This window comes from Paroedura picta, chromosome 10, assembly GCF_049243985.1.
Source record: "Paroedura picta isolate Pp20150507F chromosome 10, Ppicta_v3.0, whole genome shotgun sequence".
Classification (NCBI taxonomy): domain Eukaryota; kingdom Metazoa; phylum Chordata; class Lepidosauria; order Squamata; family Gekkonidae; genus Paroedura; species Paroedura picta.
This window is the reverse complement of record NC_135378.1, coordinates 82,210,156-82,224,313: the sequence shown is the minus strand read 5'-3', so window position 1 is coordinate 82,224,313 and position 14,158 is coordinate 82,210,156. Positions and strand designations below refer to the sequence as shown.

The 14,158-nt window shown below is 47.8% G+C and overlaps 1 protein-coding gene across 3 annotated transcripts in view; it reads right to left on the bottom strand.

Annotated features, from left to right (window-relative positions):
• Positions 1 to 14,158, bottom strand: part of SLC4A4 (solute carrier family 4 member 4) — a 176,765-nt gene that overhangs the window by 42,573 nt on the left and 120,034 nt on the right. For all 3 annotated transcript variants that reach the window (XM_077301159.1, XM_077301160.1, XM_077301161.1), the window contains 5 exons: positions 9,022 to 9,179; positions 4,067 to 4,154; positions 2,667 to 2,821; positions 1,727 to 1,840; positions 1,429 to 1,603 (listed from right to left, as the gene is read on the bottom strand). In XM_077301159.1, coding sequence (XP_077157274.1) covers positions 1,429 to 1,603; positions 1,727 to 1,840; positions 2,667 to 2,821; positions 4,067 to 4,154; positions 9,022 to 9,179 — 690 coding nt within the window. The remainder of the gene's footprint in view (positions 1 to 1,428; positions 1,604 to 1,726; positions 1,841 to 2,666; positions 2,822 to 4,066; positions 4,155 to 9,021; positions 9,180 to 14,158) is intronic.

Below are 14,158 nucleotides of genomic sequence, written 5' to 3'. Positions count from 1 at the left end.
CACCTGGCCCAAACCAGATTTGAAAAAATTAAGATAACAAAAAAGCCATGTGAACCGGGAAACAGGAAAGGAACGAGAGGAACTTTTGTCTAGCTTTTTCTTTCTTTTCAGGAACAAATATTTGACCAGCAAGAAAGAGAGAGAAAGAACTATTCACAGCACCCGATAACAGCTTTATCTCCTCATCTTCGGGAGAGTCATCAACGAACTGAAGATCGTTTGGGTGTACCACAGACACAATGTCCTTTTGTCTCCTTTTGCTTTGGGAAGTAGGAAGTCCCTTTCTCAAAGGTTAATAACTTTGCATGGACAGCACCCTTTACCCCTTCCTGGGGGAGGGCGGGGGAATATTGCAAGGAATTAAATCTATGTCAAGAAACGCTCAGTCTGAAGCGAAGCCGTCTGCCAGGGTTTGGAGCCCAGAATCTTCCAGGGCTGTCACGAGAACACATGAAGTTCCCTTGCAGTGACTCAGATGTTGGGTCCATCTAGGTCAGTATTGTCTACTCAGGCTGGCAGCATCTCTCCAGGAGCTCAGGGAGATGGTCTTCCCAACCCCCAACTACCCAATCCTTTAACTCAGGGTTTCATGAAACCCTGGGGTCTCTTGATAGCCTTGGAAGGGGTTCCTGAATGGGTGCGAATTAATAACATTTAATATATTTGTTTAAATGTGTTAAACATTTATCGGGTGATGTGACCATATATCAGTGGTTCTCAACCTGAGGGTCGGGACCCCTTTGGGGGTCGAACGACCCTTTCACAGGGGTCACAGAAAGGCAAGCAGCTTGGCCAGGGGGGGGCGCCATCCACACAACAGCCTTGTGGGGTAGATCGAGATAGAGCATTCGTCTGTCTGGAGCAGCAGAAAAGAGCGAGATCGGCATGATGGGACAAGAGGCAGACCTGAACTGAGATACCCCAGAAAAAAACATTATACACAATCACGAACAATGGATCTTCACGCCATTGGCCAGTTTCGGTTTAATTTCTGTGAAAGAACACTTGCATGATTGTATAGTTGGGGGTCATCACAACATGAGGAACTGTAATAAAGGAAGGTAGAGAACCACTGCCCTATATGGTCATGTTGACCTGCCCCCCCCAAAAAATGGTGAATGATGGGCCTGGAGGGAGGGGGAAGGGGAGGGGCCCCGGGTGGGCGTGTCCACAGCTCTGCTTCCCAACCATATTCTGCACAATCGCGCCACTTCTGGGGTTTCTCAAAGCCTGAAGAACATTTCACAGGTTTCTCAACAGTTAAAAAACAGTCTGCTTCAACTGGAGAGCCTGGGGAGTGAACCTGGGACTTCCTGCATGCCGAGATTGGCCAACGTGTGAAATGGGATGCTGGGTTAGACAGACCACCAGTCTGACGCAGCAAAACTCTTCTTCTATTTGTAGCGATTATCTGCCGCTAGGGCTCACCTGCATGTTGTCTGTTGCGTCGCCCAGCAGTCCCCCGAAGGTGATGGCGTTGGTCACGGTCGCCAGGTAAATGAAGAGAATGGCAGAAAGGGCTTGGATGTTGAACGCATCGTAGAAGTCACTAGCAAAGAAAGGCGCTTTCCGCTTGATGTCTTTGATTAGGCCACCGAAAAGTCTGAGCGAGAGAAGGACACGTCGCTATTGACACGAGATCGTGCGGAAACGACATCGGGAAGCAAGCGCAATCCCGGGCGTTTGTTTGGGAAACGGCACGAGGGCCCCTTCCGACAACACTCACTTGCCAGTCCGTTGCAATTCTTCGCAGTCCCCGTGGCCCCCGCTGCCTTGGCCCCCGTCGTGAGGCGTGTCCCCGTTCATCTGCACGTTCTCCGTGCCTGAATACATGTTTTTCCTACCCAGAAAAGAAGAATGAGGGGCCATTTTGGCTTGGAAACTAAACGGGATATGATGTCAATTACACAGATATAGTAGAGTTTTCAGCGTTCCGCAGGGCCTGCAAAACGGAGCTCTTCCGCCAGGTCTACGGTTGAGGCCAGCGGAAGACCTGATGGGCCCCCCGAGAGTTAAGAACATGCTAATCGATCTGTGCTCCTTCTTCCTCCTCTTGTATTAGTTTTCTCTTTGAGGGGTCAATGGAGTACAGTCCGCCATAGTTTTTAAAATGTTTTTAGGAGTCTATTGTAATTGGAGATATGTCCGATGTTTTAATGGGGTTTTAATGGGGTTTAATACGGACAAACTGTAACCTGCCACGAGCCAGTCATCAGAGTGGTGGGCAATAAGTCCAAATAATGAATGAATGAATGAATGAATGAATGAATGAATGAATGAATGAATGAATGAATGAATGAATGAATACATACATACATACATACATACATACATACATACATACATACATACATACATACATACATACATACATAAAAATATGTAAAACCAGCCATAAAATGTAATCGCTAAAAGGGAAAATGGTATCTAAGTACGTCTGGCCTCAACATGAAGCTGCCTAATACTGAATCAGTATTTCCAACTCTGACTGGCAGAAGCTTTCCAGGGTCTCCAGCTGAGGGCTTTCAGATCACCTACCGCCTGGTCCTTTTAGACTGGAGATACCTGGGATTGAACCTGGAACCCCCTCTATGCAAAAGAGAGGCTCTACCACTGAGTCACGCCCACCCCCCACCCCCCACGGATGCAGCATGCCACTCTGTTACCTTTTGTCAGAGGACGGGAGGGACTTGGGGGGCTCTATCCTGATGGCAGGGTCCCACTCCCCAGGGGGAAGCACGATGACCTCATCCAGGAACTCATCGATTCCAGCTATCAGGTCCTGCCGGTCTTTGGCTTTGTAGGCAATATCGTGGAAGACCTAAAGAGGGGGAGGAAAGAAAGGAGAAGCCGCCACTGAGTAAATCCATGCCTGGAAACCAAGGAAGACCCTTTCACTTACAAAGCCTTTCCCCCCCCCCTGGTTCTTCTGCCACAGGTTCTCAGATCATCTTTGAGGCTGCAGAGGTGAGTGACAAGGCTGAGCCTGGCCTGGGGACCAAGCCTTATAAGGAAAGGCGGAGGAACTTGGGAATGTCCAGCCTGGAGCAGAGGAGGTGGAGAGGGGACAGGATGGCTCTCTTAATTGGTTCCTTCTTGAGAGCCAGCTTGGTGTAGTGGTTGAGAACAGCAGCCAGTAATCTGGAGAACCAGATTTGATTCCCCACTCCTCTTCCACATGCAGCCAGCTGGGTGATCTTAAGCCAGTCACAGTTCTCTTAGAGCTCTCTCAGCCCCACCTACCTGACGGGGTGTCTGTTGTGGGGAGAGGAAGGGTAGACAACTGTAAGCCCCTTGAGACCCTTGAGGCCTGCTTGGTGGCCTTGGGCCAGTCACAGTTCTCTTACAGCTCTCTCAGCCCCAGCTAACTGAAAGGGTGTCTGTTGTGGGGAGAGGAAGGGTAAGCAACTGACGGGGTGTCTGTTGTGGGGAGAGGAAGGGTAGACAACTGTAAGCCCCTCTGAGACACCTGAAGCCTGCTGGGTGGCCTTGGGCCAGTCACAGTTCTCTGAGAGCTCTCTCAGCCCCACCTACCTGACAGGGTGTCTGTTGTGGGGAGAGGAAGGGAAAGGTGTTTGTATGCCACTTATTCCTACGGGTAGTAAAAAGCAGGATAAAAAACCCAACTCTTCTTCATCTTGTGCTCAGTTTCTTTGTGCTTATAACAAATCTCTCTAATACTCAGGGTTTCCAAATCCAGATTGAGAAATTCCTGGCGATTTGGGGGTGGGGCTTCAGGGAGGGGAGCGTTTGAGGTGGGGAGGGGTCTCAGTAGGGTCTAATGCCATCAGGTCCACCCTCCAAGGCAGTCAATTCCTCCAGGGGATCTGATCTCTGTTAACGGAGAACCAGCTGTAGCTCCAGAACTCCAGACCCTGCCTGGAGCGTGGGAAGTCGAGCAACCAAACACGGGGCAGCATCTTCCAAATCCGTGTCTGGGAGTCTCGCCAAGCCCCAAAGGAGTGAAGCCCTCCTGGGTGCATTGTTAAGATTCTGCAGTTGGGAAGAAGAGGAAATCGGACGCAGCAAAACGGGACAGCATTCCTTGTGACGGCCCGGTGCATACCTCGTCGGACATCAAAGTGGCGATGGCGCGTCCAATCTCGTGGTACGATTTAGCTTTGCCTTTGGGACCCAGCAAAATGAAGAGGAACCTGATCCCCAAGGGGAGAAAAGAGAGAAAAAGAAATATACGGTTGTGATTCAGGATATTAAAAGGGGGGAGGAGACACTGGCTCAGTTGAACGTCTACCCTAAAGTTAGACTGCATGGGAACCAACAACGTTAGGATTGCTAGAACAGGAAAAGCAAAGCAAGGCAAGGCAAGGCAGCTTCTTATACTATTAACTCCAGAACGATATGAGAGTTTCTTGTAGCATTAACTCCTGAAAGATGCAAGCACCAATTACTAGGTTTCTAACGACAAAATGAGGCACAGAAATTTTGTTGAAAGTATAAAGTGGTTCAAAATTCGCACAGAGGGCTTTATGTAGCCTAGTTAAGCCATCCCACTGACATCCGATGAAAAGAAAATTATTTAAAATGTGGTTAATGGAGTCACTCGCTGAAATCCAAATCACAAAGGTCTTGACTTGGACTTGCCCTGATTTCCTAGTTGTTCCTCAGGAGTTGAGAGAACCTCCACATTCAGAGGCAGTAAACTTCTGGATACTGATGCCAGGAGGCAAAATCAGAGACGGCCTCCATGCCTTGTTGTGGGCCCTCCAGAGGACCTGGTTGGCCACCATGTGAGACAGGATGCTGGACTAGATGGACCCCTGGTCTGATCCAGCAGGGCTCTTCTTATGATTTAAACTATTGTAGGCTGTAGCTACAGCTGAGCTAAAATATTTGGTCTATCTGGATTTCATCTCTTGTCCCAACTGCTTAGCAATCTTATAAAGTATATTTTGAGAGCCAGTTTGGTGTAATGGTGAGGAGTGCAGACTTCTAATCTGGTGAGCCAGGTTTGATTCCACACTCCCCCATGTGCAGCCAGCTGGGTGACCTTGGGCTCACCAGGGCACTGATAAAGCTATTCTGAGTGACCAGTAAAATCCGGGCTCTCTTAGCCTCACCTCCCTCACAGCGTGTTTGTTGTGGGGAGAGGAAAGGGAAGGTGACTGTAAGCTGCTTTGAAACTCCTTCAGGTAGAGAAAAGCAGGATATAAGAACCAACTCTTCTTCTACTTCAGTAATATCAGGGCTCTCTCAGCCTCTCCTCCCTCACAGGGTGTCTGTTGTGGGGAGAGGAAAGGGAAGGCGACTGTAAGCTGCTTTGAGATTCTTTCGGGTACAGAAAAATGGCATATAAGAACCAACTCTTCTTCTATGTGCATTTTATTGCTTTGCTAAAATGATAATCTTGCAGCAGGAGGGCAGACTAGGCATGCTAAACAACCAAGCAGCTAAAAAAGAAAAAAGCTGAGCAAAAGAGAAAAGGGGGGATGTTCCTTTTTAAAACACTGGTTTCAAAAGCCAATAAAAATTAGGATCTGGACCCCTTGCAAGAGAGGCCCAAACTAACAGCTGTCTGCTGCGAACTTTCAACAAAACCAGCCTGGGCTCTTTGGGGACTTCCTTGATTGGATTTCACAGGATGCAGCTGCAGGAGACAGCTCATTACCTCTCACTAACACCCTGCTAATGAGTTTCTCTACCCTGATTAGCACACAGGCAGAGGAAGAGTTCTCCTGCAGAGAGAAAAGGTGGAATCGTTTGAGGAGGAGGTTGGCTCCCCGCGGCCACCTATTGCAGGCCACCAGTACGCACTGGGACACTTTTCGTGGAGGCCAAATTGTCCTTTTAGCTTAAGAGGCCAGGCCCTTGTAGCAGGTTGCAAAAGGCGGTGGTTTTCTCCCAGTTCCAAAAAAACGGTGGCCGTCACAAACTGATTCTGCAGGTGTTTCAATTAAACAGAAGGTTAAATCTGGGGGGTTCCCAACATGGCACCCTCTCGTCCCCACCTCCCTCACAGGGTGTCTGCTGTGGGGAGAGGAAGCAAAAGCGATTCTAAGCTGCTTTGAGACACTTGAGTAAGAAAGCAAAGGAAACAATGAACCGTGTGGCCAAGATATGAGTCTAGGTCTTTAGGAGCATGACGAAGAAAGGGCAAGTAAAAAAGTCTCTTCGTGATGTTCACAAATACTTGTCCATGGATTATTTCTTCTGGAGGAGGAAGAAAGAGCTGAGAGCCAGAGTGGTGGTTTCTAATCTGGGTTTGATTCCCCGCTCCTCTACATGCAACCAGTTGCATGACCTTGGGCCAGTCACGGTCCTGCTACTGCTGTTCTCACAGAACAGTCCTGTCAGAAGCTCTCTCAGCCCCACCTCCCTCACAGGGCGTCTGTTGTGGGGAGAGGAAGGGAAGGCGACTGGAAGCCGCTTTGAGACTCCTTCGGGCAGTGAAAAGCGGTGTATAAAAACCAACTCTTCTTCTTTAGAACCATCTAATTTTTACCCATTAAACACAGCCAAACCTTCAGAAGACTGGAAATAGAGAATAGGTCGTTGTAATCTATATTTTAATAATTTAAAATTGGATTAACTTAATTGTTTTATATGTTATCATATTTGTATTGTTTTATTCAGCTGTTGCCCACCCTAAGTAAGAAGGGTAGGATATCATCATCATCATCATCATCAATAATAATAATAATAATAATAATAATAATAATAATAATAATAATAATAATAATAATAATAATAATAATAATAATAATAGAAAAAAATCTAAAATGGTTAAAACAAGGCTATTGGTCACATTATGAGAAGACTCCGTAGAAAGGATGATAATACTAAGAAAGCTTACAGGCAGCAGGAGTACAGGAAGATTCAAGAGGAAATGGATTGACTCTGTGATGAGGAAGCCCTGGCCCTCAGTTTGCAAGACCTGAGCAAGGCTCTTAACAAAGGAATTTAGGAGGCCACCAATTCCATGAGCTTTCTGTAAATTAGAAGTCACTTGTTGGCATTTCACAGCCACGCAGTGTCTCTAAGGTGTCCCAGGAGTCCTTTTTCAATTTTTCCTTTTCGGTCCGTCATCCCTCTTTTCCCCCCCCAAGGACCCTAATTAGTTCCTTCCCTGCAAGCCCTCTTTCCCCCCACACTGCCTACTCCCTCTGCCAAAAGATGGGAATGCGAAATTTCAAACTCTGAAGATAAAGAAAATCCACTCTTCAACTCTTTGATCGCTCCAGTTCCCTAAATGATTCCTAGCCCAATGTTTGAAAACATGTATAGTAATCAGCAGGAAAATATGAACATCTAAGGATATCATCTAAATATGAACATTTTCTGCCAGACCCCTCCCCCAGTGAGGGCAGGGGGTCTCTCCCTCCCAGGTCCCACCTCTCTGCTGATCAGCCAGCCAGCAGGGAGGACTTACAGCACAAAATAAGGGGGGGGCAAAACAGCCTGTTTCAGTGATTTCCCTACATGACTTCTAAAGGTAAAGGTAAAGGTAAAGGTAAAGGTAAAGGTAAAGGTAAAGGTATCCCCTGTGCAAGCACCGAGTCATGTCTGACCCTTGGGGTGACGCCCTCTAGCGTTTTCATGGCAGACTTAATACGGGGTGGTTTGCCAGTGCCTTCCCCAGTCATTACCATTACCTGGGATCGAACTCCCAGCCTCGTGGGCAGAGCTTTCAGACTGCATGTCTGCTGCCTTACCACTCTGCACCACAAGAGGCTCTTCTACGTGACCCATAAGTGACGTGGGGACATCAGAACGACACTCTGGGGCAAGGACAAAATCTCCATGAGAGAAACTATTCCTACCAGAGTTTTGCGCAAACAACAGAGCGTCACCCCAACGTCCCCATGTCAATTCTGGGTCACATTGGAAGGCACGTGGATGCTCTCCCCCCTCTCCCCCTCCCGAACTCTACCTTCACAACCAGCTCCCAAAATATAACTATTTTTGTTTATAGTCCAGGCCTGCCTTGAAAGATTAATCTGTTGCCTGAAATTAAATTACAGGGGTTTTATTTTTATACTGACCAGATGGGTACCCTATTACCGTTAAATCCAATGAATGGTTATGCATATTAATGACACATTACATACTATATTATTTGAACAAATATCAGACGCTAAAGTATCTGCTCGAGAGAAAGGGAAATTTGGCCTGCTGCGACACACATGACCTACAGAGCCCCTTTAGACATAGTAAAGGAAGAGCAGGGGAGCACCAGAGGTTATTTATAACCATTGTTCCTTCCTGCATTTTCAAACAAAGTTTTCCATACTATGTGGGAGCCCCAAATTCCAATATTTAACCACATAAGAGAAGCCATGTTGGATCAGCCCAATGGCCCATCCAGTCCAGAGAGTCCATGTCTATCCCTTGACAAGATGTTCTATGCCTTACAGAGTGTTCACATCCATACCTTGTGGCTAACAGCTATTGATGAACTTCTGCTCTTAAGAACGTAAGACAAGCCATGTTGGATCAGGCCAGTGGGCCATCCAGCCCAACACTGTCACACAGTGGCCCAAACCTAGGTGGCCATCAGGAGGTCCACGAGCAGGGTCAGAACTCCAGAAACTCTCCCACCAAGCACCAAGAATACAGAGCATCACGCCCCCAGACAAAGCCTTCCCTCTATACCTTGCGGCTTATACCTACTGATGAACTTCTGTTCCATATATTGATCCAATCCCCTCTTGAAGCTATCTAGGCTTGTAGTCTCCACCAGTTCCCGTGGCAATGAATTCCACCTGTAAATTATTCTTTGACAACAAGGAGAACATCCCAACAATTTATCGACTATGGTAGCTAGCCAGATCTCACCAGATCCCAGAAGCTAAGGAGAGTCAGATCTGGTCAGTATTTGGATAGGAGACCTCCCCCCCCACCCTTTATTGCCTGATCCAATATCTCTTCTCTTGTGTTCTTAACTTCCTGTGGGAAACCATGAGGCTTTTGCTAGGGGTGTGATTATTTTCAACGCAAACCAAAGTTGCTCCTACTTTGTTGTGGAATGACTGGTAAACAACACACTCGAATCACACCTCTTACCGGGTCGGTACAGGAACTTCTGTTAGAGCACCAAGCATGACCGCTTGCTGTAGTCGAACGAAGGCAATGAAAGGGTTTTCCAAAAAGTTGACCTCTCCGACCAAAACGTTGGAGGCCTCAGCGTCCCGAGGTAACTTCTTCATGAACTTATTCTTGAGCTGCACAAAGAGAAGGAAATCCAGTTGCCCGGTTAGGACGCTTATCACAAATCAAGTCGGACATCTGGCGATGAGACACATTTGGAATATTCAGATTAGAGACCATCAAGAGTTTTAGGGTAAACTCCAGATGGTTTCTAAGGTGCTAAAAAAGGTAAAGGTAAAGGTATCCCCTGTGCAAGTACCGAGTCATGTCTGACCCTTGGGGTGACGCCCTCCAGCGTTTTCATGGCAGACTCAATACAGGGTGGTTTGCCGTTCACTTCCCCAGTCATTACCGTTTACCCCCCAGCAAGCTGGGTACTCATTTTACCGACCTCGGAAGGATGGAAGGCTGAGTCAACCTTGAGCCGGCTGCTGGGATAGAACTCCCAGCCTCATGGACAGAGCTTTCAGACTGCATGTCTGCTGCCTTACCACTCTGCACCACAAGAGGCTCTTCTAAGGTGCTACTGGACTCCAATCTAAAAGTTCTAGCATAGACCAACATGGCTACCCTTTGAAACAAGGTAGGTACGATACCTTTCACTGATCCTGTTGGCTTTACTAAAAACTTTGCAACCGGATTTTACGGAGCAGAATGACGAAATCCACTTACTAACAGCCTCCTGCGTGGACCAAAATTATCTGGCAGGAGCAAAAGTGCCTTAGTACAATCCATCTTAGAGTGGATTTATATGTCATGTGAAAAGCCACAAAAACTGAAGATGTCATGACAGCTGTACATCGGCCTGCCCATGCCAACGGGATAATGGAACCATAAACTTTTGCCCTGTGACAGAACCATGGACATTTGCGGTATGCCTAACCAGCTCCTGAGCTGCATCTGAGAGTCGATATAAAGGTGTAATTGGGGAAGGAGGTAAACATTCACAAAATGAAATACGACCTGGCCATTCCTTCACAGAGTGCCGGCGGAAACTTCAACTTACGCCTGCCTTGATAAATTGATTTCAGATGTTTCAAGGGGAGAAAAGTTTCCACGACATTCTATTTAAGAAAGTGTACAGAAGGAAGGATAATCCAACTGTAATGATTCATCCTGTCTTCGGTGTTCCAGCCACTGTTAAAAATGCACCATTCTGTTTATCCCTATTGGATAAATTATGAACCTGGAGCTTCAGGGGGAAGTACAGGGAACCTAAGCAATGCTGTGGATGGCAAGGACACTAAGAAGAAGAAGTTGTTTTTTATACACTGCTTTTCACTGCCTGAGGGAATCTCAAAGCGGGTTACAATCGCCTTCCCTTTCCTCTCCTCACAACAGACACCCTGTGAGGGAGGTGAGGCTGAGAGAGCCCTGATATTACTGAAGAAGAAAAGTTGGATCTTATATGCCACTTTTCTCTACCTTAAGGAGTCTCAAAGCAGCTTCCAATCGCCTTCCCTTTCCTGTCCCCACAACAGACACCCTGTGATGTGGGTGAGGCTGAGAGAGCCCTGATATTACTGAAGAAGAAGAGTTGGTTCTTATATGCCACTTTTCTCTACCCGAAGGAGACTCAAAGCGGCTTACAGTCACCTTCCCTTTCCTCTCCCCACAACAGACACCCTGTGAGGGAGGTGGGGCTGAGTGAGCCCTGACAGGACTGTTCAGAAAGAACAGGACTGCTGTGTAAGAACAGCACTATCAAGACTGTGACTAGCCCAAGGTCACCCCATTGGCTGTGTGAAGGAGGAGCAAGGAATCGAACCCAGACTAGAAGCTGCCACACTGGACTCAAACTTTATCCTACAGTCCGCTTTTGTCCCCGTTTTATCTTCGCAGAACAACTCTGTGCGGATGGTTGAGCGACTGGCTCAAGAACACAACAGAGCTAGAATTTGAACCCGGCTCCCTCCATTCCCAGCACAATTCACGTAACCACTATGCCACGAGCAATCCTTCTTAAGACTGGGCACAACAAGGCCATGCATCACTTTCTCTGCATCTCAGATGGGGTGTTGATTGGTATTCACTGGACCACCAATGGCAATGCTGGGCACATTTCCATTTAAACCGAATTTTCGGCTTTGAGATGGATGGGGCAGCCCTGCATTTAGCACGTCCAATTAGGCTTCACGTCTAGAATTCTCCCCTGTTATCGTTGCAGGTTTCAAGCTCGCAGGACACAAAGGACTTTAGAGTTGTCAAAAAACGCTACTGTTGTTGTCTGGGAAGGGGTTTAATAACCCAAAAGCGAAATCTCAGGCTCTAATTATGAGCCTCTTGTGGCGCAGAGTGGTAAGGCAGCCGTCTGAAAGCTTTGCCCATGAGGCTGGGAGTTCAATCCCAGCAGCCGGCTCAAGGTTGACTCAGCCTTCCATCCTTCCGAGGTTGGTAAAATGAGGACCCAGCTTGCTGAGGGGTAAATGGTAATGACTGGGGAAGGCACTGGCAAACCACCCCGTATTGAGTCTGCCATGAAAACGCTGGAGGGCGTCACCCCAAGGGTCAGACATGACTCGGTGCTTGCACAGGGGATACCTTTACCTTTACCTTTAATTAGGCTTCACGTCTAGAATTCTCCCCTGTTATAGTTGCAGGTTTCAAGCTCGCGGGACACAAAGGACTTTAGAGTTGTCAAAAAACGCTACTGTTGTTGTCCGGGAAGGGGTTTAATAACCCAAAAGCGAAATCTCGGGCTCTGCCTGCCCCTCGCTAGTCGGTGTGTCGGTGTAAACCACCCAGGGAAGCCTCCCAGCCAAGCCCAGGAAGGGCGCCTAAGGTCATGACACGGCTCACGAATGAGGCGCTAAGCTTTTAAGTCACGGCTACTCCCTGTGCATCTCCAAATCGCAGCAGAGTGACTGTGCAGCGGGATTACACAACGGTGTCCGAGAGAGGCTGGAGTGGCCGACAACGAAGCTACCCTGAGCTCTCTGGCGCTGTGGCTCCAAGCTAGCAGCAGCTCTCCTCTGATAGGCTCACTGCGGGAGCAGGGCGAGAGAACCCCAAGCTGTATCGACTCCTGAGAATGATATTCAAGCACCAAGGAATCTGAAGAACTTTGCATAGGGGCGTGATAGGTTTTTAAAGTCTTATGCCCATTCCTTTTCTATTTCTCACTGTCGAGTCACAACTGACGTACGGTGGCCCTGGAGGGCTTTCAAGGCAACAGACATTCAGGGGGGGATTTGACACGGCCCGCCTCTGCTTAACGACTCAGGTATCCTTGGAGGTCTCCCATCCAAATGCAACGCAGGGCCGACCCTGCTTAGTTCTGAGACGAGATTGGGCGAGTCTGAGATATCCAGATCTGGGCGATTCCTCCTGCTGTGCAGCAATTAAGGAGGGGAGACACCCTTTTCGTTTTTGCACTTGAGCATATGATCCCTTGGTATTTCAATTCTGTATTTCAATGTGCAGAGTCTCTTGTGGCGCAGAGTGGTAAGGCAGCCAACATGCAGTCTGAAAGCTCTGCCCATGAGGCCGGGAGTTCGATCCCAGCCGCAGGCTCAAGGTTGACTCAGCCTTCCATCCTTCTGAGGTTGGTAAAATGAGTACTCAGTTTGCTGGGGGGTAAACGGTAATGACTGGGGAAGGCACTGGCAAACCACCCCGTATTGAGTCTGCCATGAAAACGCTAGAGAGCATCACCCAAAGGGTCAGGCACGACTCAGTGCTTGCACAGGGGATAACTTTACCTTTTTATTTCAACGTGCAAAGGCTCTTTTCTGAGATTACAGCCAGAATGCTGGATTCCCAAGCTATCAGCAAGGAAAGCACTTTAAAGCATCAGATGATGCTGTAACACAGGCACAAGACAACCCCGTGCCCCAAGCAGCTACCACCAAATGTAGATTTTGGTGGGTGGTGTTGGAAGGCAAAGATGCAGGGAAGGGAAAGGCAGGACAGAGAAGGGTAACAAGCAATGAATATGCAAATGAAAACTAAAACTGAAGAAAGGTCAAAGTAAGGAGCAACTCAGGATAGCTCCTCCCCAGCCACAAATTTTGATAGGGTCCAAGGTGCAGCTGGTCTTTGGCTCTTTTCTACTGGGGCAGAGACTCACATCCTGGCTGTATCTGTGGAAGTGGCAGGGGCTCACGAAAGCTCCCCTCCCCCCGCCTCAAATTTTGTCCGTCTTTGAAAAGCTACGGGAATGTTGCTCTTTTCTGCTAGGACAGATGGACGCACATCCTAGCTTAACAAAACAAAACCAGAGTCCAGTGGCACCTTTAAGACCAACAAAGATTTATTCAAGTGGTGAGCTTTCGAGTGCAAGCACTCGAAAGCTCACGCCTTGAATAAATCTTAGTTGGTCTTAAAGGTGCCACTGGACTCTGGTTTTGTTTTGTTGTGCTGCTTCAGACCAACACGGCTACCCACTTGAATCACATCCTAGACTCTCAACAGCTCCTCCCCTGCCACCAATTTTTGGTAGGCTTTAAGGTGCTCCTGGACTCTGGATCTTTGCTACTGGGTATCTGAAGATGTAAGCAGTGATTCGAGGAAGCTCCTACCCTGCCGCAAACTTAGTTAATCTTTAAGGTGCAAATGGACACTTGCTTTTTACTAAGTGTTCAGTCAACTGAAGCAACTAAACGTCAAATGATCTGAAGTTGCAATAAAATACATCTTGAGCTGTTTTAAGAAAACCGCAAAATTTGGCCGCACGAAAAAAGCCACCTGAAATCCCTGCCCCTGCATCCCTTTGAACAAAGACTCAAAGCGTTATGCAATAGGAAAGTCCATTTTGTCTGAGCGCTGCTGGGCAAATCCAGGTTCTTCCAGCCACTGGAACAGGTTAAAGAACCGCAGACTTCAGAAAGAGGGCCCTGAACAATCTATCAATGAACAGAGACGGGAGCAACAGGAAACCTTGGACAACCCTCTGATAGGCCAAGCATGGCCCTTATCCGGGCCAACTTCTTTTTCAACTTTAGAATGAGCTTTGGCAAATGGCAAAGAGAAAAACTGCTTTCCTGTTGATATGGAAACACAGGAGTCAGGGACAAATAAGAAGGGGGGTTTTGTGCGCATCGTCCATTCAGAA